This window comes from Sinocyclocheilus rhinocerous, unplaced genomic scaffold, assembly GCF_001515625.1.
Source record: "Sinocyclocheilus rhinocerous isolate Xijiao unplaced genomic scaffold, SAMN03320098_v1.1 scaffold2754, whole genome shotgun sequence".
Classification (NCBI taxonomy): domain Eukaryota; kingdom Metazoa; phylum Chordata; class Actinopteri; order Cypriniformes; family Cyprinidae; genus Sinocyclocheilus; species Sinocyclocheilus rhinocerous.
Window position 1 is genome coordinate 122,157 of NW_015634251.1, and position 25,499 is coordinate 147,655.

Genomic DNA, 25,499 nt, shown 5'->3' on the forward strand with positions numbered 1-25,499 from the left:
AAACTTTTCTGAAGACAGTCGGTTCCCTTCAGAGATACATTCATATAAAACACCCACGACGTGTTTTGATTTTGAAACGTGCAGTGCTCATGTTTATTCAACGAAGTCAAACGGCACAAATAAATCAATGTATGGGAAACACTGGTAATGTATATCGAAATATCGGAAATGTGTTTAAAAATCATATCACCGTTATTGAAAAAAATTATATCGCGATACATATTGATATTGAATTATTGTCCAGCCCTACTCTAGGCCTTACCCAGCTGCTGTTTACAAGGCAAGAAACCAAATTTGCCATATCTATGCCCATGGACAATTAATAAGCTGAGAGAAAAGGGTGACATAAATGGAATACAAAGGGAATGAGATGGTCTTGGCCAGTTTGCTTGGACTTCCACACTTCTAATGAGTGACTCACACTCAGCCTCCAAAGAGCAATAATGATGGCTAGAAAGGACAGATGTGCACTGCTGAAGAGTATTGGAGGCTTATCCGCTCCCACACACACCCCTCTCAGGCATTTCTAACCCCCAATCAGACCCACGTCCAATTTCCAAGGCCTTACGAGTACAGCGTGAGAAAAGGATTTTAGTATTTTGGTTTTCTTCGCATTGGAGAGCAGATGTTGCAGCAATGACTCAAAACTCTGCAATTACCTACTTTGCAATCAATATTTGCAACATGTTTCCCTTTCAAAGTACTGTCAAAAATATATATTACTGCAATACCACACTGATTGTTAATTCAACAATTAATACTGACGACAATACAAACTCTTGACTACTGAATTGACAAGTCATTATCTAAAAGGCAATGGAAAAATTGAATAAAATGCTTCGGAGTGGCAATAAATTCCAGTACATGAAACCTGGACCTGCCAACACTGTATTACGTAAGGATTTCATAGACGTAAAGGGGATGTCGGTTCTTATAAACACACAAATGGAATGTAAACTGTAGAGCGGTAAGTAGGTGAAAGCTTGAGATATGCACTTTATACCCTCATCTGAGTCAGAACACCAAAGCACAGCCTGATACAGGCAGACCGGAGGGCAAACCTCCTGACCTCCATAAAACAACTCACTGTATACTGCAGGGTCAGAAGTGCTAGCAAATTTCCATTACCATTCTCCTATCATAAAATGCACTTCCTCTCTTGATATTGCACTAATTTTAGCCATGTTCCTTTCTTGAGAAGAACTGAAAGGTAGAAGTGAATAGTTGAATGGTGCACTGTTCCAAAACCTAGTCAAAACCTAAAAGGTATCTTGTTTCAGCCAAATTATAAGGAAACACTAGACATCTACTTCATACAATCACTGGGAGGAGCTCAGGGAAAAATAAACTCAAAATGGCAGACAAGAAACTTCTAAAAAATACCTTGTAAATAAAAATGGACTTTTACATAATAATTAGGTGTGCTATGAATTACTTCAGAGTATCATGCTTGTTAGCTTAGCAACATGCTAACATCAAGCTCTTCATGGTGGTTATGTAGAAATGGAGATGGAGCTTCTGCCTATGTAGAATGTTCCAAATCAGTCACTTATGAGTTTCCATCATGGTCAGCAATGGTTACCCAAGCAGGCAGCTCACTATGTTTTGGAACAGTGCTAGGGTGAATGATGAGGGAGTTGCAGTGAAATTCACTTTTTCCACACCTATTATCTACAGGGGCTATAGAAAAACATCCATCTGACAGGCAGGGGATGATACAGAGATAAGACTGTATCTGAATGCGCAAGTGAAAGAAATATCAAAAGGCATACAGGTAGGAACAGAGATTCCTCTGCAAGTTAACCTCTCGGAGCAGGAGAATGCAAGGCGACGATAAGCTGCCAATTTTGACACTAAACCTCAGCTTGAGCACCTTTAGGATAAAGACCATGATGAGAGAGACCCTTCCAACTACACAAAGCACTCTGGACAGGATTTGACACCAAACCTTCTCAGCAAACACATGCCTCATTCACTTTAACCATAGCATACTCTGTGGATGAGGCACATTCTTAAACAAGTTGTTACGGTCTTCCATATGGGCTTGGGGGAAGAAAAGGATGGACAAATGCTGACAGCATACTTCTGGCAACAAGAACTCTTCCCTCAGGTCATGCATGCGTTCCCACGTAGACCCAAAGCATGCATTTGGGATTGAGCGAGGACTCCCACAGGCATTCCAATGAGTACTGGGCAAGATTTGACATACATGCTTCCTAATGTGCCCAGCGCAGCTGTTTCCCATGCTGAAATCGAAGCTGTGAGCTGGGAGTTTCGCTCTGCCACCGTTTAAACAATCAGGTTTCCTTGCTATTTGTCTTTTCCATTCTCTCAACATCCCTTCCCAATGAGACTCTTTCTAGCTTCACTTCGCTATTGAGTGGCTCCATCACAATGAGCACATCTGAGCAGTCATCCAGCTCAGCATCAAACCAATCTCCAGGCTTGTTACTCAGAACCAGGCTTTGTGAATAAGCAGCTGACCTTTGCAGGCTTGCATGGGAGAATCGGCATTGTGAAAAAGGAAAGGTCAAGACACAATTAAGCACTGTTTGCACCTGGTATTAAAGTCTCAGGTGACCTGGTCACAAGTGGTCAACATTACTTTTTACACCTGGTAGTAAAGCTCTTGTTTTAGTGCAATGGATGATTGATAGGTAGGTAAGTGGTCCTGTCCAGGATTCATTAGGGCTGATTAGCACTTACACTACAAATGCTATGTGGTCACATGGGTTTTTAACTACTACCATGTATGGCTTGAGTGATTCCATCGCAAAATGCTTGAGACACTTTACTACATCTGTATTTAGCACTGTCCACTTAGAATCAGATTAAGTGAAATGGACGTTAGTAATGGCTGTAAAACAGGGTCTTGGAGATTATGATTTGAGGAAGTTGCAATGTTCACTTTTCCAAGAAGCTTTCCTTGACACCACCTCCCCAACACTTTCATGATTCGAAAAGTTCACTAAGGCACTGTAAAAGAAATCCATTTTAATTAAGTGTTTTAATCCAAGCTTTCTGAAGTAACAATCACGTTAAATAGTGAACACATTTAATTTAGGTTTTTAAGTATAGGACATTTGAGCTACTTTTTAAGCTAACTTTTACAATCTTAATACAAATCCTTTTGTATTTTTTGATTCATGATTCATTTTGGTTGCATTGATTCAATAAAGGAACAGAAATCTGTCAGGCTTCATTAAAAATATCTTGACCAAACCAAACACTGGAATGAATAAACCACTCAATATTGTCCAACCTCAAGTGGTCTGCTATTTTCTAGGTGTGTACTTTGACTTTTTGCCATGCAAAACTTTGAATTTGACAGATTTCACAGTCTTTACTTGCCCGAACTTCCTGCAACTGCTTGGCACCTGTTTTGTTTTCACCTAATTTGCATAAAATTCAGCATTTCCCAACTTTTCCTGAAACTCTCATAGAGAATGGTTTGAAAATACGTGCTCCTGCTCCTGCTTCAGTGGTTAAGTAAGGCAACACCAACCCACTTGATGATTGAAGCACACTCACAACATACAAGAGGGTGCTAAGGCAGCTTCATCTGACTGTGTACAGTAGGAAAGTAGTGTGGTATTGAAGAGTACACACTGAGGTAACTTCAGCCACCATCTGGAAGTCTTACTCACACTGCTGGAATCCCGGGATTGACGGATAAGGGGTTTGTGGTCAAGGATTAGAGTCGCGTTTATTCATCACTTCCGTTAACAATAACTGTCTGACTCACCAAGTTACTGATACTAATCTTAAAGGTCAATACACAACATTTGGAAAAGTCATCCAAAGGAGTGTTTGTGTGCACATTGTCAAGTTACACATACCTCATTTCTTAAGCAAACCTCACTGGAAAGTGCCATGCAAGATGAGTTTGGTTAAAAAGCATTTGATTCACTGTTATGGAAAGTATGATTCTACGCAATGAAGGAAAACCTCCTAGTCCTAAGAGACCATGTTCTTTTTCTACATATTTTTCTGCCCATTTCTATGACATCATCTGTAATGTATTTTAAGTGCAGAAATGGTGCATTTCGGACAGGTGACGCTCAGGCCAGACAGAGCCAGTTGCTCATATGACACAGTCATGAAATAAGAGCCTACATGTCTCTTCAAACTAGGTCTGAAGCCAGAAGGCAGACTATATCCAACACTAATAATGGCAACATCATAGGAGGTGCCTGGGCTTGACAGCATGACTCAGACAGTTTGTTGACAACTTGATGCCATATGACCGAAAATTAAGAGAGTGGGCACAGTCAATTAAATATGAACTATCTGCCTTGACATCGTGCTCAAGTCAGTCTGATTGCATATACTAACTCAGTTTTAATCAAGTGAACTGATACCATCTTAATTGTCCTAATGATGTGTGTGGGTGGGCCGAATGTGTGAGCGCATTCCAGAGGAAGCAGCTTTCCCTACTTGTGGGGGCCCAGATGGCACCTATAGGAGAACTCTCCCCTCAATTATCACCCCAGCAGGGGAACCAATAGAGCTCCTGCACTTGCAGACCACCTATGTATGAAACCCCAAGGTTTCAATCTTGCCTCAGACCACACGGTCACCACACTCCAATTTACACCATCAAAACAACCCGGAGGAGCTACAGTCCCTCCACTGTTTCAGCCTGGAATGTTCTGTTCTGTCAGCACCCCGTGTTTATGGACCTTCACACAATTATGTCACAGAGGATAAAACATAGGTCGAAAAATATGTTCAGGTTGAAAATATTCACTGAACATATTTTACTCCATTTAACTAGAAACTGGTAATTGGAATAGGGGTGGTCAAGTAAGATTTTATTCAATAAGGACACATTACATTGGTCAAAAGTGACAGAGAAGACATTTTTAATTGGGCAAAAGATATCAAATAAATGCCATTCTTTCATTCTGTTCTTCCAACAATCCTGGAAAAAGTATCAATTTCACACTAAAATATTAAGCAGCACAATGGTTTTCAACATTGATAATGATATAAAAATGTTTCATGAGCACCAAATTAGCATATTAAAATGATTGCCAGTGACACTGAAGACTGGAGTAATTGCTGCTCAAAATTCAGCTTTGCAGTAATGTTGTCAAAAGTACCGACCGCGATTCCAGTCGGTACTGAAATTTTCCCGCTAACATTTGAGCACTGTTGAGCAGATTCTCACACCGCTGATTGGCCATTGTGTTCATGCGCTCAACAGATATGACTGTGATTGGCTACAACGATCATCGCTGATGCACACAGGAGTGTTTGTAAGCCACATCTATCAGCGGATCACAAATATATCTGCACATAGACAAATCCTCCGATAGACACTGCTTTCTAACACTCCCGTATGCTTCTGTGTGAGCACTCAGTGAAGAGCGTGAAGCAATGATGATTGTAGCCAATCACAGTCATATCTGTTGAGAGTGCGAACACTATGGCCAATCAGTGGTGTTTAAAAACCCACTCAACAGCACTCAAAAGTTAGCGGGAAATGGACGTTTTTAAAATTTCACTTAAACTGACTACTTTGTAGTCATAAAAATAAATTGTATTTTAAAATAGAAATGTGTAATTCACATTATTACCGTTTTAACTTAATTTTTTATTTTTGAATATGATATCTAAAATATGCAGTATTCATGAAGTGAAGAATACCTGGATGACCTGCTCCATCTGAAATTTTCAAGTGTCTAGCCTGTGGACACTTTGCTAACGTATAAAGCCACGGGACCAGAGGAGCCACCAGATTTTAAAAATTAAAACAAGTCAAAGTACATTTAAAATAAAACCTGTATACCTTAAGAGTTCTATTTCTCTGTTTTTCATCGAATTCAGTACACACTATCAAAAAGTACAGTAATTCAGTCTTTGTTCTTTATCTGAAACCTTAAAACTGGTCAGCATAAGCCTGTGGTACAAATCTAATCTTCATAGCCCCTTTTTTGTTGACAACAAATAAACAAACATGGCAGAGCAATTTAAGAGTCTAAAAATACAGCAGTGTTTCCGGTAATAAGAGCTTTATGGCGACCTGCACTTTGGAGACCGAGAGCAGCTCTAGTTCCCCCAGACGACAGCTGAGCGTGGAGGTGCTGAGGCCAGTGGCAGCGCGCAGGGGAAAAGCTGTTTATTTATAACAGGAAGGGCCTCTGTACTGCAGCTAGCTGTCATTTAAGAAGCACTTCCTTTCTTGTCTTGGTGACGCTGTCCTCTTTCCAAAGAAACCTTGGCAAAGTGACTGAAAATACTTTGAAGAGTGATGCCACAAGGCTCCAGAGAACCGAGACAGAGGATAGACACAATCAAACAGAATAATGTTCATCATAGCAGTGGACGTGTCAAGGATGTGTCGTCAAGACGAGAGCGCAAAGGTTTATGAACGTTTGACAGCAAGACAGTGACAGTAAGCCAGTTCTGGAGAATGTTACAGAGCGCTTTGGACAAATAAAGTTTAAAGTGCTAGAGTGCAGGACAAGTCGCACTATTTTCAAAGAGATTTTCTCGAAAACTCTCCCTGTCAGCTATTGGTTGGACAAACAGAAATCTCCGCCCCAACTCTCGCTATTGGCTGAGCCAACAATCTTTGCAGAAGATTCAAAGTCATACAGTTTCAAAACAACATGAGAAAATGATGAAAGCATTTTCATTTTTGGGTGAAGTTTATTTATACAAGGATAGAAGAGTAATTTAAAGGAAAATTGACCTTCACCTTATAGTAAACAACATAGCCTAGTTTCCAGTTGTAAATGAGTGCTCTCAACATGAATATGTTTAAGAAACAGCAAAACAATTGAATTCATATGTAGAGTATGAACATCCAAGCCTTGCTCATAGCATGCAGGGCAAATGATCTGAAGTAAGTTGTGGCAGATTATTGACAATTCTCATGGAGCTCTGGTTTCTCACAAAGCCAGCGTTGGTGACAAACTTCCGATCCTTATTCTCATGGCTGTCGGAGCTAATCTGGCACCACCTGTTGTCTTGGCTTTAGACCCCACTGTGCTGTGTTGTGCCAGGTTAAAGACAATTTAATAAGAGCTGCATTATTAAATGCCACACGCTGACATTCATCACAAAATGTAGAAGTGTAGTCATTCCAAACAATGAAAGTCAATGGGGTTCAGAACAACGCTGGCAGTTTCAAAATATCTTCTTTTGTGAGAAAACCATGTCTGATACAGTTTATTCGGAAGACAATAACGAAAAAAAATATCTGACCGAAACAAAACAACATTCTTCTGTGATTACTTAGTATATCATGCCAGCCTGCCAAGAGAGGTTTAAAGTTGGATAACCACTTGCAGTCTGTTCTCGAGGTCATAAGTCCCGGTTCTATTCAAGACAGCTATGTCATAATTAACTTGGATTTGGCCGCGTGGCTTTGTGAGGGCTTTGGAATGGTCAGCAATGACAACAGTTCAGGCATTTGATCACATGTGACCAATTGACTATGGACAATGCTATTTAGTTCTTAAGCTAGTCATTAGCAGAAGGCCTGTTTGGGGGAATTAATAAACAGTGAGTGACTTTTGGCTTGATCTGACAAGTTTCTGAATCTCAACCTGTAGCAGTTTTAACCTGTCTTTCTTTTGAAAGGATATTTGTTAATGAAATCTAGACGATCCTCAACACACATTGAGGGGTCACTGAACATTTGTTCGTGCCAGATCAGCCTGGCTACTGAAAAATACAAACCAGCTGTTTTCTTTCACTCATAATTACATGAGTATGACAAATAAAGTGGCAGCAGAAATCTGGTGCTCCTCAAAACAAACAACAGATGCTGTCTTAAATAATGAACACATTCGAAGCCTCTCGGTTATTAAATGAATAATTCAACCCAAAATAAAATTTCATTATTTACCCACGTTGTTTCAAACTTTTTTGCAAGACAAAATAATAAATGAAAATAATAAAAATGCAAACGCAAATATATATATATACACATACACACACACAAATATATATATTCAAATATATTTTATATATTACATTAGATTATTACATTTAAATTATTTTATATATTAAACATTATATATATATATATAACATTTTTCTTAAATATATACATGCATGTGTGTATTTATATATACATAAATATACACAATACACATATATTATGTAAACAAAATTTTATTTTGACAGCACTAATAATATTATAACAATCAATATTAATATTAACATGATCAAATTTATATTATTCACGTTTATATTTATAGTAATATAAATAGTATTGTGGTGCTTTAAATGTAAATAACACATAATTTATCATTAAAATTTTTAAACCAGATTAATTTGATAATCAATTTTGGGTAACTTATCCCTCTGAGAATCACAATAGCGAGAACTGACTGTGATCAGCAGCCTTGAAAGAGTGTGGCAAGCTGATATCTCTTATAAATCAGAGGGTGTGTGCTTTAGAATTTGCAATTTTGAGATACAGAAATGAGCTGTAATTACAACAAGCCTGATCAAAAGTTCCCTAAATGCAGTTTGTGCATGATTTGCATTGTCTTAAAAGCACATTCAAGAGAATCAAAGAGGAAGTTCATCTGATCAAAGGGGACTCTTAGTGGTCTCACAGCAAGCTTTGGCCCACACTTGGAATATAAAGCCCCAGTGAGGTAGCCTGATTAAGTATGAATGAAATTTGCTCTGGCAGGTAACACGCAGGGACCAGAAGATGCTACAGCTCTACTGACCCCTTTCGCACCCTGACTGTAGGGTTTGTGTGGCCGGACAGACGTGACATTCCTCTGGGAGGTAAAAATATCACTCAAGCCAAGTAGCTGCAGGTGAAATTTCATCCTACTATCAAACCTCTTGTCAAAACGGCTGTGAGCAAGATTAAATAGTACTGGGACAGAAAACAAGGCAACTAGGAAGCTAAGTGCTTGCATTTGATGCATAACACCTGTGGTTTTAAACAACAAGTCATTTATTATCAGTTAAACTGTGATTAGGGTCACCAGTCAATATAGAAATGACTACTGATCCTCAACTTTCTTTGCAAATTTGAAGAAAATGCATGTGTTCAGAAAGCGCAATACCAAAGGAAATTATTTACAATTTTATAAATTTGTTTATTCAATCTTATGCAAATAAATGCAGTGAATAAAATATATTAATATAAAAGGCTCCATTAAGGTCTTATAGTCAGTGTTTTTGACTTTTTTGGCAATACACTGTGGCCACATTTCATTCATTAATTCATTTTTATAAAATACTACTGACAAAACTCATATTGTGCATCTTCAACTACATGTTTTCATATGAACAACCAGTAAATAACTACAATGATTCATTCTCACAGTTTGAGTTTGATTTACCAAAAATTACGACTCATTGGAATCAATCATTCAGGAATCAAACTATAGTTCCGCTGCATGTTTTGGATTTGCTATGAAGAATCGACTTGAAGAATTAAATTATAAGTCAAGAAATCAAACTACATGGGTTGAACTGTATGTTCATAAGAATCATTCACTCGAGAGTCAGACTACACTGGTTGCTCCATGTAGTCATTGCTACCAAAGGGTAGGGTTTCAAATATAAAAAAACAGAGAGAGAGAACGTATTTGGTCTACATGCTTTAATTTACACCCAGCAAAGTCATGAACATTTCTCACTGTATGCTCTGTGTTTCACATACAATGATGGATATTTTATTTTTATGAGCGGACGCTAGTGGTTCAAGTGGAAGCCATGGCTGCATATGTACTGAAAGCCTCTTTTGTTAGACCTCATGTCTACAGCCTCAGCATCATGATTGAAGGTTCCTGACATCTCAGCTCAATACTGTACATTTAGCTCGCAGCACTGTGCTGCAGTTGGGGTTATTTCTGGCCACACATCAGTAAACATTTCTGTGGTGAAGGTGTTCTGGGAACAGCCGTCAATGCTCAGCAGTTCAGACCACCCCATCAACATAAACTCTGGGGGTGAGATTCAGGTAATCTACAAACAGGTCACTGTTTTAGCAACAACATGGAAAAGATACATGGCGAACATCCTTATAACATCTAGCTACATAACCTGTTTGCTTCCTTTCAAAGTTTGATAGAACATCATCAACTCAATTTACAACTTCCAAGTCCATTTATTTACTTTTTGTAACTTTTTTCAAGATTTTTTTTGACCAACAAAAAGTTTAAAAGAACAGCATTTAATAGAAATAGAATCTTTACTGACACTTTTAATCAACTGCACCCTTGTTGAATAAAATAAATTATTTGGGGGGAAAACCTTACTGACCCCAAACTTTTGAAGGGTACTGTATATGAACATTCCTGCAGCCAATTATTTCGCTTGTGCATGTGAGAGGGGATCAGGTGCCCACTTTGTCTGCTTGAAATGCTTGGCATCTGATTGGCTCATCCTAGCTCCATTCTCTGTTTTAAATCCTTGGGTTTAGCCTCCCCTTGTCACCCACTGACAAAGGATCAAGGAGTTGGCTGGTCAGAATCTGCAGGATTGTCTCTACACCGGCTGGGTCAGAACTCTGGAGAATCTTGAGGCCCTAGAAACACTTCCAACAAATGCGAGAAGAAACTAAAGAAGATTCTTCTTACTTACATTGAATCTCCTGTATGCTTTCAAAGGGGTCTGAGACGACAATGAGAATGCAACTCGAAGCTGAAAGCCTGATACGTACAAACCGTCTGAACTATTATTATTTGAGAATCATGCAACTTAGACATCAGAAGAATCAACAACAACAACAGTAAGAGAAGGATTCCACTTCAATTGGGCCAAAAAGACAGATGTCTTGTTTCAATGAGCTTTAACAGCTGTCCACTTTAATAGCTTTAAAGTTTGATTTATTGTAAAAGAGTGGAGAATATTAAGGAATATTAGGGGAAAACAGCATTTGAATGAGTCTACTAATTAAAACACAAACTGAGTTTTTGATAAAACGCCAACCTTTTGTAACAAATCAACATCTGCTTAAATTTTTGAAACTTAATTGGGACAAACCAATACTATAACAAAATTCCCAGCTAGTTGACACATGGCAGCCATGCCTCTGATGAACCTTTGACACCATGAAAAAAAAACTATAAACTTCAAAAAAGCTTTGCAGAGGTTACAAGGCAAACCCTACCTATTTACCTTTTTGTGTCCTTCAGGGAGTCATTTATTGTTCCAGGTTGAGTAAAGACTGCTTTATCACAAAAGTGCCCAAACAATTGTCTCTTCAAAACCCACTAGATTGCGTAACACCATATGTTTCCCTTTTAATAGCAGCTGTTACGCATGTACTTCAAACTCAAATTATGACAAAATAAACATACTTTAAGGCAGTTTACTCCTCCTTGTTGGACCCTGGACACATAAAAAGCATGTCACATCAACAAATACATCCATTCTCTCAGTTAGACAACGCAGCCAGATCCCAAGTAGTACAAAGTGAAGACAATTGATATATGTTGGAAAGGCTGGAGATAAATCCATTTGTCCAAATTAAGCTAGCTTAGGTTTTACTTGAGCTGGTGTTTTTAAATTGATTTTGAATGGCCAGAGCCTGATTTAACTGTTTAACCCAACTTAATCCAATGGTAGGCAATGTTTCCAAAAAGTTGTAATGACTCAAAACAAGCTGAGTGATAAAGTAACCAAACGAGAGTTTCAAAGTATGTCTAAATTCATTACATTTCTTCAGCTACCTTAAAAGACAGATGCATCAGCTCTGATTTTACACAGGCAAACTTAGTACAGCATATCCAATGTTTTCCCAGAGGATACAAAGCCATTTAAAAGTATCTTGCATGCTAATCTGAAGTGTGTCTACATTAGCTAGTCTCAAAATACTGTGTAATGCAACCGTCTGTTCTTAACACTCATATGAGACTGTGATAAATATATCGTTTATACACTGCCTGCAGAAAGAAGGTAAAACACTGTTTGTTCTGTTAAATTCACTCTGAATTTAAATCAAGTTAAACTAACTGAAGTTTAACTAACTGAAGTTTATGCCAACGTTGTGTAAACTGTTTCTGACAAAAGAATTGTATCATACATCAAACATATTTTGTGACTCTCATACATTTTCGTATTCATAATGTTTTTATTTAACAGACGGCCGACCAGCCTCTAGAGAATATATTAGCTAAACATGCAATTATTGAATTATTTCCTGACAAGGACTACAGGAGTAACGCCCAGATGGTAACTCTCATGCTTTGTAAACTCTCGCTGCTATCAAGGACTAAAGGTGAGCAGGATAAAGGGAATATTGGCAGAACGAGGGTTACTTCTAGACAAAGATTTTGAAAAAAATATATTACAATATATTGGCTAATGGAAATCGCTACATTTACTTGGCCTGTCCCATTCCTCTAAACATACAACAAAAAATTGGGAGTAATGGATGACTGGATGTTTGTTTGGTTTATGGCATCTGCTTAATGGCTCACTGGGAGATTTCAAAAAGGCACTGGAGAGCAAATGAATAGAGGCTTTTGCATTCCCCATATTGAGTTATATTAAATGCCTTTAGCAACTGAAGCATTCAACAATAAATCAGTTTAGCATCTGAAATCACTAACAATGATGTTTAGGTGGTAGATGTACTGACACCACCGAGTATACAGTGGGTAACAACTCTATTGTCCAGGATGGCTGCTCGAGGAAAGAATTCCCCCAAAATGCACCACGCCTGTTTGATCTCATGCAACGAAAAAGCCTGATAAAGCTCCCAGACTAAAATTAAACATAACTCCTTCAGCCTTCCTTCCTAAATCATCCAATAAACAGTCACTTAATAATGAAGCTAGAAACAATAACAAAGCACAAAACCAGTCAATTGTGTTAAATAAACAGACAGCTAGAAGGAGACTTACAAGGATATTAGCTACGTATTCATCGTACGTTGAGCCAGGAATCTCTAGGTAACAGGAAAAAGGTCAAACATACAAACCAGAAGCTACTGAAAGGCTTCTGACCTTCCATTTAAGGAATACGCCAGACTTTTAACTTCTCACAGGAAAGTGAGAGGCCTTACCTGCCCATTCATTGGAAACAGATGTGAAGCATTTAATTTCCTTCTGGCTAATTACAGGCACACACACACACACACACACACACACACAAATAAAGATGTCCATGAGTAAAGGCTCCCAACAGATAATTTAGCCCTAAGTGCTGTTCCACAGAGTTTTTACATTCAGGAGATTGGTTCAGACATAAAAATGCCACTGAACAGTTCATAGTGGCATGATCAATCAGTATCATGAAGACTCATAATTTGTCCACAAAACACTACAAATCTGCATGTTTTCTAGTCACAAAGATTATAAATGCTTATTTGGAATAATATGCACCAATAAATCATGCACAGTAAGACCAGGAACATTCAGGTAAATTTGGATTTCATATTGACTAAAGTCACCCTTCTGGCCTTCTGGGCACTTTGTGTTATTTTCCTCGCCAAATAAAATAATGAGCAATTATGGCATATCTCATTCTGTCGTATCATGTCAAAAAACATAGCAAAGGCTAGTAATTAAGACCGTACCCATTCTTCTGTTTCTATAGTTCTCAGCACTGCAGGTTTTCTCCACAAAAGAAGAAAGTGCATTAAACTTGTGCCTACAGGCAGGTCTTGCACCCGTGCCAAGGAATTTGACTCCGCAAGTCTTTCCTCCGTGCCAGATCTCAATAGTAGTGTGCCCCTGACACCACCCTTTGTGCCCATGTCAAGACCACAACAGAAGCCTGGAGGTAGCGCCAAGACTTCGAGTTTCCAGCGACTAGAAACCTACTCTACAGCAGCAGGACTTCTGGTTAGTCATCAATCACCACTGGAAGGGCTGTTTAATTATCTGGTTTAAAGGATAATTGCTTTTGCTGGCTCTAAGTTGTATGTCATTATAAAGTCCAGGGTAATTAAGAACCTCTGGTTTGAAATGTCGCTCCCTGTTGCCGCTCGCCAACTGCGGGTAGTTGCCATAGGAATGCAGTGTTTATTGTTTGGACATCTATATTATATTTTCATGTTCCACATTATTCTGGTACACATTTACATTTTATCAGTTCTATTTTATCAGCTTTCCCTGGGAATCAGACACATGACCTTGGCATTGTTAGAACTATGGTCTACACTTTAAGATAAGGAAAGCTCACTTCACATTTAAATTTAGTAACAGTTAAGTGGAATTATCTTCATTTCATAAAATATTCAAATATTATCAAGATAAAAATCAAAGAGGATAATAATTACAGGCTAGTTAAAATCATAGATGGGCAATAAGAGTTAACAAGCTTGTTCTACTTCAAAGATCATTTACCATCTGTTGATGTATTTTTGTGGGCAAAATCTACATTGGTCACAATATTTTGCATAAATTTCACTAATGGGACACTAATTTTTTAAATATACCTTGCCTATATGGCAAGGAGATGACTCTAAAGACAGTCACTGACAGGATGAAATTGCAGTTTCGGTGTTTATGTGTGGGTGGAGGCAAAATTGCACTAGGCCAGTTTAGTCTGAAAACCACAAAAATGTGTTCAAACCAAGAACAGTTTAGTACGAGCATGATACTGTTACAGTTTTTCAAGTCGTCTATGCCCACAAGACATGGATCATCGGTCTACTGTTAGCGATGAGTCAGATGTTGCATGAATAAATTTTTCTACATTTTTTCGTCTGGTTTCTAACACTATAACAATGATCAATTCATGCAAAGATAATAAACTTGCGTGAGCTATGATTCTGATAAAACGACAGTATAACACTACAGTGCAGAAAATATTGGAATAGGATTAAGTACACTTTTAAAATAGGGTCTGGTATGCATTTAATGGTAACAACAGAGGCCAAACTGATGTGCTGTGGTGATTTAAATCTGGCAAAGTACTTAAACACACAGGATTCACATTCCTCCTTTATCAGACAATAGCTTGGGTTTCTTTCCCACAGTTCATGCCAGCATTCATCTCACTTGCGAGTAGGTCAAAAACACTGTAAACTTTGATCATACAGCAGCCCAAAGCGATTGTAATGGATATAGGAAGAGATAGATATATCAGAACAGGTTTAAATAAAGTGAGCAAAGGCACACCATCAGCTACTCCCTTACCGTTGGATAAGAGCACATAGTTAAAGTCTGTGGTATCTGCACCAATCATAACGCGCCTTACGCAAACATAGTGGTCTGCAATAACAGGTTTCAGAGTGGGATTGTACTTTTTCCATTAGAGGACTTTGTCATGAAATATGCAGCCTGAAACCATCAGTGGCAAAGTTCCTACATGGAAAACATTGCAGCAAAGCACTGAAACTTCTGGTCATGGAAATATAAATGTGAGATGAGAAGTTTGCAGTGTGGGATGTGGTTTTGGCACCATCAAGAGCAGGTGGCTCCCTAGTAATTTCATCATTTCCAGTTTGAACATGTTTGCTCTTATAGTTTGGTACCAGGTATGCTTGATACTGATCTGAGCATGTGGCTGCAAACGCAAGGATCGCTTGAACCAACTGCCTGACACTTGCATTTGCACCTGACATTATATGGATACATCATTATCTACCTTTTCTTGATTGAAATGCATTATAAAAGCAGTAAGGAAATATTGGGCAAGACTATGATATAATTCTGAAGGGGAATAACTAGATACATTGGGAGAGAACACAAAAAGAAGTGAAAATCTAAAGAAACACAAACAGTGGAGTCAAAAATCCACCAGTGAAATCACTAGTTTTATTGAAAAAAAAATGTACGGAAAAACTAAATTTAAAAAAATTAAATGAATATTTTTCAATTTTAAAAATATTAGAAAAATATTATCACCCCCAGCTCTTAATGCATCGTTTTTCCTTCTGGAGCATCAGTGAGCGTTTGAACCTTCTGTAATATGGCGCTTTTCCACTGCATGGTACGGCACGGTACGGCTCGGGACGGTTCAGTACCTTATTCAGGTCAGTACTAAATAAACAATAACATGCATTTTGTATGATCCCTCTTATTTTGGTAAAATAATTAACATTTTGCAGATTCTGTGACTTTTGTCATATTTTATTATTGGGTGTTTCAACACACGTTTTACCAACTCAGAAGATCAGCACTTTTAGAGTTTCATCCCCCTATCTGATGCGAGCATAAGTATTGGAACAGTTGCCTCACAGGTCTTTCTAAGTGATCAGCTGTGTCCTGTTGCATTAATTCTTCAGATAATAAAAGCAGGGAATGTGTCGTATCAGTTATATCTATTGCTTCTGCATTCTGAGTCTTGCATTCGATGACGACACACACAAACCCGGATGAAGACAAGGGAGCTGACTTTGAGAGAAAAGCAAGCAATTTGGATGCTAAACGAAAAGAGGAAGTCAACTAAAAACAAAGGGCATGGAGAAATCAAGAGTTTGGAAACCACCGGCGACATCAGCATCCATCAACGATCTGGTCGGCTGAGAAAAACAGCAATAGTTGATGACAGACAAATCATAAAAGCCTAAAATACATGTCTGTAAAATCACCAACAACCTCCAGAAAGCTGGGGTGATGCTCTGACAATCTACTGTCCGCAGGAGACTTTGACACAGAATTAGAGAGGCTACAGCAAGATGCAAGCCTCTGACAAGCACCAAAACTAGAAAGGCAAGATTAGAGTTTGCAAAAGCCAGTAGAGTTTTGGAACAGAGTTTTATGGACAGATGAGACAAAGATTAACCTTTATCTAAGTGATGGGAAAGCAACAGACTCATAAGAAAGCTCTTCATATTGCATCAGGACAATGACCCAAAACACCCTGCCAGTTCAGTCAATGAGTTTATCAGGGTAAAGAAATGTAAAGTCTTAGATTACCCAAATCAATCTCCAGATTTAAATCCGATTGAACATGAATTTCACCAGCTGAAGAGGAGACTAAAGGCAGAAACTAAACATATTTGCAAATGTCTGACTCCACAGCAAACAGAGCAATATTTTCTTTACTGTTTCAATACTTATGGAGTGCACTGTATTTTTTTCTTTTTATTTATTATACAATTAATAAAAGCAAAAAAAGGCCTCTAACACTAGCTTGGCTCTATTCTTTAGAGCCCAAAATATTTCTTATTTGACATAATTTTAAGCAGTGTTCATGTGCACAATATAAATTGAAACAGATAAATAACTGAATGTGACTTTTTGAACCCACTGTATAATATAGGACAGAATTTGAGGGAGGGAAATCTTAGCTTGCCTCTGTGTGCATCTATGGTACAGGAAAGACTCACAGGAAAGCCTGAGTAAACTTTGTTATTGGGAAGGGGATTTTACCTCTCATAGATAATTTTGAATTTAATTTCCCTGGCAGGATGATGAATCAGCAACTTGGCAATAGAGATTCACTGTTGACCCTAAAATCAATGCACTGCCACTTTTGGCCGTGCAGATATCCTCTACTGGAAGAGAGATGCAGATTTCCTCTCTTATCATTCAGAACACATTGAAAGGAACCAGGGACTGTAAAGTCCTTCACAGAGGCCTTGTGTTAAATGTCAATTGCCAATCAGTCACAAGAAACACAAATGGCATGTTACCGGCAAGAATTTGGTCAGGTAAGATAATCTTTCTAGAGCCACATCATCACCTGTAAGCCAACACAAGAATTACCTCACATCTCGACTCTCTCATCTGAATGACAAAGAGAAGCTCTGCTTGCCAACGGCCAAGAGCCTGAAGTGCCCGGCTCCTGTAGAGGAGCTGTTGACATGCTAATGTACATCAGCCTTTTGGGTGGCTCCACTAGTTTTATCTGTGGCCTCTTCGGTTGAACCCGGCAGGCAGAGTGGTGTAGAGAAGGTGGCAGATATGCTGAATAGTGGCCCGAATACTCAAAGGGGCCAATCACAGCACAGCAAACCGTGACAGACCCTGGCAACCACTTCAAAAGAAAGTATATTACCAACAGTGCACTCAATCACCGTATCCAGGAGGTCAATGGCTCTTGTTAAAATGTCACTTAGATGCACCTTTACACTTTTGTTTTGGTTAAACACTGCAAAGCATGTCTTTGTGGCCTTTTATGTTCACCAAACACCAGACATAAAGATGGGATTGACCTTTTTGGTCCTTTTCTTATAAATTGATAAAAGGAGTGTTTACAAACTCAAATGCACCATCGTCTCTCTTCTCGTTTTAATTTTCCTTTCGCTGTGACATATACTGTGACCTGAGGGCACTGAAATTCTTTTTTCTTTCTCGGCATGATCTTTGTGGTGTAATAACAGCCTGGGACTGGGAGAACTCGCATCCTATGGGGGTTTGCAGGAGGCTTGGAAAAAGTAGCGCCTTTCTTTCTGGGGCAAGCTGAGGCTTGTCGTAGATTAATGGAAGAAGAGGTCTCTGCTGAGAACTCCATTCACACGCTGTTTTCACAAGATCGAGCGAGACACTCTTTACAACCTCATCTTACCATAAATATCCAGCAAGCACTGACAAAAGTCACCTATGATGACATGGATTGAGTGATATGGAAACGTTGATATTATGCATGTAGATGGCATGTAGAAGATACTGTAGACTTTTAACTAAAAAAAAAAATGAAAAATTGAGGATAGACCAATATTAGAATTCTAGATGCAGTAAATTGATTATTCTTTTAATGTTATGACTGAAAGCTTATAAAATTTAGCATTTAAAATAATCAACTGTAGTTGTTAGTTTTTTTTTCTACTAGTGAATTTAGGCATCAAAACTGTATCATGTACTGAATGGATATTCATTTTGAGATCTGCTAAAGATTACACACAACACTGATATTAAAAATTTACTTAGTGAGTGTTAGATGTTGGCAAAGATAGTAAAAATAGTGTAAATGAGCACAAACAATTCATTTAAAATGAAATAATAACAAAAATCTGAAATATCATTCGATAACTAATATGGCGGATTCTATAGAGATAATTAGCAATAGAACAATATTAGAATTCAGAATGCAATAAAATAAAATAAGATTTTCATTTTACGGCTGATAACAGAGTAATGGCTGATTTTAAAAATGAACTAAAACCAAGTGTTTAAAATGATACAAGTAAATATAGACATTACAATATTATAATATATCATGTGAAAAAAGGATAGAGATCTGCCAAAGATTAAACACTGTTATTATTTAAAAAAATAAATAAATAAAATAGATGACAGCAAAGGTAATTTAAATGAAGAAAAAAAAAAAAGGGAAATTAGCATATGGGTAACCCATGTGGTTCCAATGTGCAGCTTTGGATAGATGGATGGATGGTAGGGCTGCACGTTATATCGTTTCAGCATCGATATCGCAATGTGCGCATCCACGATAGTCACATCGCAGGATGTTACTGACCGTTATATTTATACTGATCATTTTCTTTGTTCACACACAGACACCGTGTCACCGGACGCGACATCTGTTGTGTTGTGCCGCCCCGCACCACTAAAGTCTGTCTACACTGGACGCGACAAAGCAACCTTTGCAAATCATCTGAACTGTGTGTCAGTACATTGGCATCAGTTTACTGTCGGGGATTTGTCGCGCCGCATCCAGTGTATAAACAGCATCACTGATTATAATGGGTTGTAATTATAAATATTATAGTTGTACAATCATTGATTTTTTTTCCCTCCCAAATAGAGCTATTCAAGTCATCTGCCGTCCGACCGACAGAAGGACAGACAGACAGACAGATAGATAGATACTGTATATATATATATATATATATATATATAAACACACACACTGACATTTTAGTACAGCCAATTATGCATAACAATACATGAGCGATGCTCTAAAAAAAATTTTAAAAAACAAACAAAAAACCCCACCTTCAGGTTGTTCCCACACAAGTCTAAAGCGGTCAAATGCCAAATGCATTACATTGGCAGCAATATATCAAGCTCTTCTGCTGAAGCAACGCTCTGGACTGTTCTCCAAAAGCAGCATGGCAAAATCTGACATAACGGATCAAGAAAAGTGCTTAAATTTGTATTTATGGGTCTGGGTGGTCAGATTAAGGGCGCATCTTGTGAAGCATCAAGCTGCACAATGAGTACAAACACTCATGTCTGCACTTGCAAGGGTTACAATACCAGCTGAGCTGCAGCTGTGTTTGGAGTCTGCCTACTGCTCTCTCACAGACAGCTGGCAAATAAAAGATGAAGATTCCCACAGTGATGTACCACAGGTTACCTGCAGATGAAGCATAACAGAGGGACGAATTGATGTGTGTACGATCACAAATACGAGTGGGAACAATCCTCTGCCAATTGTATTCAAAAGATCAACATTTTGTGTGTGCGTTTAAAATGAAGCATGTATTATAATACAAAACAATACTATAAGAAGGTATTTCCAAAAGACAAGTCAATATATCAGCACTTAAATATGCGGATCTAACCACTTTGACCTCAATCCAAACCACAGTCACACTTCACAACATAACAAATAACAGCAGCAGGCTGTTTTCCATATGTGCCAATTCGTTTACGTTCAGCCACATCGATAAAAAAGCCACAGCATTTACAACAAGAGCCAAAAGATGATCTAACCAAACTAAAACACTGAAAATTAACTCTTTTTTTCATAATGTGACATACGATACATTCAATTTTAACGCGGATCACTGAAAAAGAAAAGACAAATATGCGCAGACTTCATTCTGTCCATCTTTTGTTGACTGAATTTTTTGTTTGTTTGTTGTTAAAGATTTTGACTTTCATGCTTGCCTTAAACTCAAAAAAGTGACGAATTGGAACTAGCAACCTCAAGGTTATGGGTTCGATTCCCAAAGAGTGCATGCACTGATAAACTGGATCAATTAAATGCAACATTAATCACTTTGGATAAAAGGTTCTGCCAAAAGCAAAAAAAATGTAATCTAAGAGTCCTAAGAGGTCTTACATTGCGCAAAAGGCTCTTTATAGTAGACAAAGGTTCTTCTGATTATTAAAAATGTCTTCACAATAAGGAGTAAAATGGTTATTTTAAGAAGTCTTCACGTTTGGGGAATCTAAAATGGTTCTTCTATGGCATCGTTGCACATACCCCACTTTAGAACATTTCTTTTTAATAGCGTAGCATACCTTTTTTCTAAGTTTCCATAAATGTGTGATTTTACTGCAATAAATTCAAGTACCTAGCATTTGCCGAATGTAACAGACCATATTAGGTTGCCAAACAGCTCACAAACAAGATATATAAAAGAGCACACTGAGACCATTAATAATCTCCTGTCCTCAAAATCTCATTGAACACGGGCCCAGTTATCCCAGCACTGTGCGCTAGATTCCTCTGCGCTTACTTGGAAGACCACGTGGGTGTTAAATTGACCAGGATGGCTGGACTATATCTAGATATTGCATAAGATACAGTAAATGTGGGCATACTAGGGAGGCCAAGACGATGAAAGACACAACAGAAATGTGCTTGTAACTACGGTCTGGAGCAGTAAACCCAATATATCCACAGGAATCCAGACCTACCTTAAAATCCACCCCAGATGAAGTCAGGGTATACTTGTGACTCTCTAATCAGAGAAACATCTCAAAATAAAATAGCATGTCGTAACGCTAGATATCATGGGACAAAGCTCCAACACTTAAAAGGCTTTGTAGAGTCAAAAACAGAGCTAATAATAACTACCTACTTTTAAAGGGATGCTGCAGAGAAAAATGAAAGTTCTGTCATCATTTATTCAGATTTTAAAAACAAAAAGATATTAAGAACAGTTTTTGACCATATAATCAAAGTCAGTAATGTCCAAAATGACACTAGACCCCATTGCCTTTCATTGTATAGACAAAAAAACATTTTTCAAAATATCTTCTTTTGTGTTCCTCAAAAGAGAAACATCATACAGGTTAGGAATAACATTTATAACAATTATGACAGAATCTTTTTTGTGAACTATTCCTTTAAATCATGGCTTTGGTATTAAGTAAAATTTATGATAAAACCATTCCCGACTAACAAAAACTGGATTTGCTTAAGTGAACTGAAACTTTGTTAATCGATAACTGCAGGTCTACAGCTCTCAAAGGAGTTTCCTACTTTTTCTTCATCTCAAATAAAAGGTCAAACAAGCTAAAAGCAAAAGGACAGTGGGCGTAAACCCACTTGCAACCCTTCTTTATCATCACACAAAACTTCAACGACCTCACAAGTAGCCAGTTTAACCCAAAAATGACATGCGTCAATAAATAGCAAAGAATCGTCTCTCAATTACCAAGTCATTGATAGTTAACAGCAGGGAGGGGGCACTTGATTGCGTCAAAAAACTAAAAGGTAATAAAGTGCTTTTATTGGGGTTTTGTCAGTGCTGATTGATACTTATGACCCTGAAATTCCAGTAGGACACCATGGATGCCGGTGGCAACTGAAGCCCTAAGTGTTCAACTGAATGAAATGAACTCTTTGACAAATCTTAGGCAGGCTTGTAATGGAAAAAACACATGGCACTGCTTCCATTTAATTCAATTATACTGCAGTTGACTCAGTGGTCCCTGAGACAAAGCAGCGAAGATCTCAAATTACCAAAGGCGATGGGCCCCTGCCACACATCAGTAAACTAAGAGAGGCTCATGTTCACTAGTGTCTGAATGATAAGAGGGATTATACATGGTATGCAGGATGAACACAAGCCGATTTAAAGAATCTCAAGTTACACATGACAGGACTTTCCGTTAGCATGTGATGCAGAGGATTTTTGAAGGATTTAACATCAAAGGCTTTCCAAGGAATCACTAATTTGAGCTAACTAGTTATACTAACTCCAAAAGGGACAGGAGAGGGTAAATGACTGTACAGCCTACTAAGAATCTCTCCCCTAAAAAAAAGGTGGTTTATGGTAGTTTACGATCAGTGAAAGTAAATTTGATATGCTTTACAAGGAACAGATCAACAATAGCTTACTGTATAGTCCAACTTTAAGCAAAATAGTGCAGTATTACAAAAGCTGATTTACTTTCCACTTTGTGGTGTTAAAGTAATTTCACATGCTAATCCAACGGATCAATTCCAGTCAGTAACTCTCCACCTACATGCGCAATAAAGTTAAAATGAATCTACCAGCAAGCTGGAAATAGTACAGTATTACAGGTACCAAGAAAGATGAGATGTAGGTATTTGTTTTTCACATTAACTTTCATACCTACTCATTAGATTGGCTGCTTTGTCTCATTGAGACACTGTTTATTTTAATCACAATATACTTTATCAAACTGTTGCTGTATAAACCTCTCCAGTTAATGCACAATGTCATAATAAAAGCAAGAACTCAAAGACAGTTTTCACAAGGTTGTCAATTGCTTTGCAAGTGCCTTACACAAACATTGAGAGTCAATAAGCAAGTCTTTCCAGCAGTTGTGCTTTTATGTGATTTATGAAAAGCATAGGAGAACAAATGCAGTCTACATGCGTTGCTTTAATCATGACAACATGAGAAAGGAAGCAATCACAGAATAGAGTTAGATTATGCCACCCATAATCAAGATAACCCGCTTCCTTTTTCACTTGCAACTATAATAAACAATAAAAATATAGACTATGCAACTATTACATAATACATATATCAGTTAATTAAGGTGAAATAAATCAATGTGCATGACTGGATATGAAATATGACATTACAGAATTAACAGTATCTTACAGAATTTAGACAATGTATACAACATTAATAATAGGGGTTTCAATTCAGAAGCAATGACTTTTTATAAAGTGAAAGTGCTCTGAATCAATGAGTGTCAAAGAAATAAAGTTAATCAAGTATAAAGACATGCAAGACGCCAGTGAGACCAACTATGAATAGCTCGTTTCTATGGATAAAATTAGACCAGGACTAGAACACACATGCAACACTTGAGTCGAGCTTTAGATATGCGTGTGAGATCAATGCACCTTAACATAACGTTCACATGATACAATTCGCGATTTACTAAATGCTGCGAAAAGAACGGAGTGAAAATGGATATAACGACGCAAAGTTTTGCAAAGTAACTTTGCGCGTGGATTTCTATTGAAACAGTTACCGGTTACAAAATGGCAGGGCAGTGTGATATTAAAAGTGTATAAAAATACAGATTATTACTTACATTAAACAGATGCGAAGTAAATATCAAAGGGATGATAAAAAGAGTGAGTTTATGGGCACGTATCCTCGTTCCCATTTCTGCCAACCCAGCAAGACTCCAAACACGCCGCTGGGAAAATCAAAGTCCGTCACTTGTGAAGCCACTGAGAATTATATTCGCAAAAGTTTGAAGCGTTTCTTCTACAGCAAGGCCGCCGTCGCTTCTCCGTCCCACACTTGGTGGGACTTCATTTACCAAAAAAGAAAGAAATCCGTCTGCTGTTGAGTCCTTGTGAGATAACACGAAGAGAACCCGATGGTTGACTTGTGAATATCCGTTTTGTTTTCTTGGTCCCACTTTCCTATGGGCAGCAGAAAGTTCAGCATGCACTGCCTTAGCCTTATCACTTCAGTGCGATGATGTTGAACTGTTGACGATGGCTGTGTCTCAAATCATGGAGAGTTGCCTAGGTGGACAGCATATTTGAGGTCTGCTCAGCAGACGCGAAAAGCCACTGGGAACGTATACGATGCCCAGAAGTATGTCGCCCAAATATGTTGTCTAGATAAGCAGCTCACTAGGATTTGAGATACAGCCTACCAGCGAATGGCGTAAAAAGGCGGAATGGCACTCCGGGAGCGGGATTTTACAGCTGGACTATACACCTCTTCTAAGGGGAAATACTACATGAATGTTTTTAACAAAATGAGAGTTTACATGAAAATACACAACATATGTTTTGTACTGTGACTTTACAAGATGTCTAAAAAAATGCAAATAAGCTAATTAAAAAATGTATTAAATATACCAAATCCATAATTACACTATGACCAAATTAATCTGCAATGCCTGTTGTGTAATTTTTTATTATAAAAAATAAGCTAAATATTTAATAAAACACTTCACCTTTGCCTATTCATGCTTGTTACACCAAGGGTGAATACAGGTAATGGGGGACACTTACATTTATAATAGTACGTTTTTAAAAAAAATAATAATTAGGCCTATTTAATAATTTTACCTGTGTAGTGTTGTTTTTAGAGATTTTTTTAGCTGTTTAAAATGGTATGGTGTGAGGGGCTAAGTTGCTTGACATCATGTTTTAAAACAACACCAATGACAAATAATCAGAAAGTGTCTCACTTTGAAATATTATTTAAAAAGCAAACCTGAATTTACAGCTCTACATCTATGAATCATATTTGCAAATTGTCACTTTAGCTGGATTTTGAAAGATGCAGAAAGAAGCATTAATAAAGTTGATTATTATAATTAAATGTTTACCATTTCTAATGACTATTGCAGTACTTTGGTAATTTTTGCATCATTTGTTTTCTGAAAGTATGGTTGTTTTGTAGTCAAAATTATTCCAAAGTTAAAAGTTACCACATTTGATTATGATGCCTGTTCATGAGCTTAATGTTTATTGTTTGCTATTCAAATAAATGTGCTCTTGGTTAGATCACTTTT

General features: G+C 37.8%; 1 protein-coding gene across 1 annotated transcript in view; it reads right to left on the reverse strand.

Moving 5' to 3' along the window:
- The window catches only part of LOC107745451 (basement membrane-specific heparan sulfate proteoglycan core protein-like), a 107,409-nt gene extending 82,958 nt beyond the window's left edge, over positions 1-24,451 (reverse strand). Inside the window, exon 1 of the mRNA XM_016559323.1 lies at positions 24,051-24,451. Coding sequence (XP_016414809.1) covers positions 24,051-24,125 — 75 coding nt within the window. The 5' untranslated portion in view covers positions 24,126-24,451. The remainder of the gene's footprint in view (positions 1-24,050) is intronic.
- Between the last annotated feature and the right edge of the window lie 1,048 nt (positions 24,452-25,499).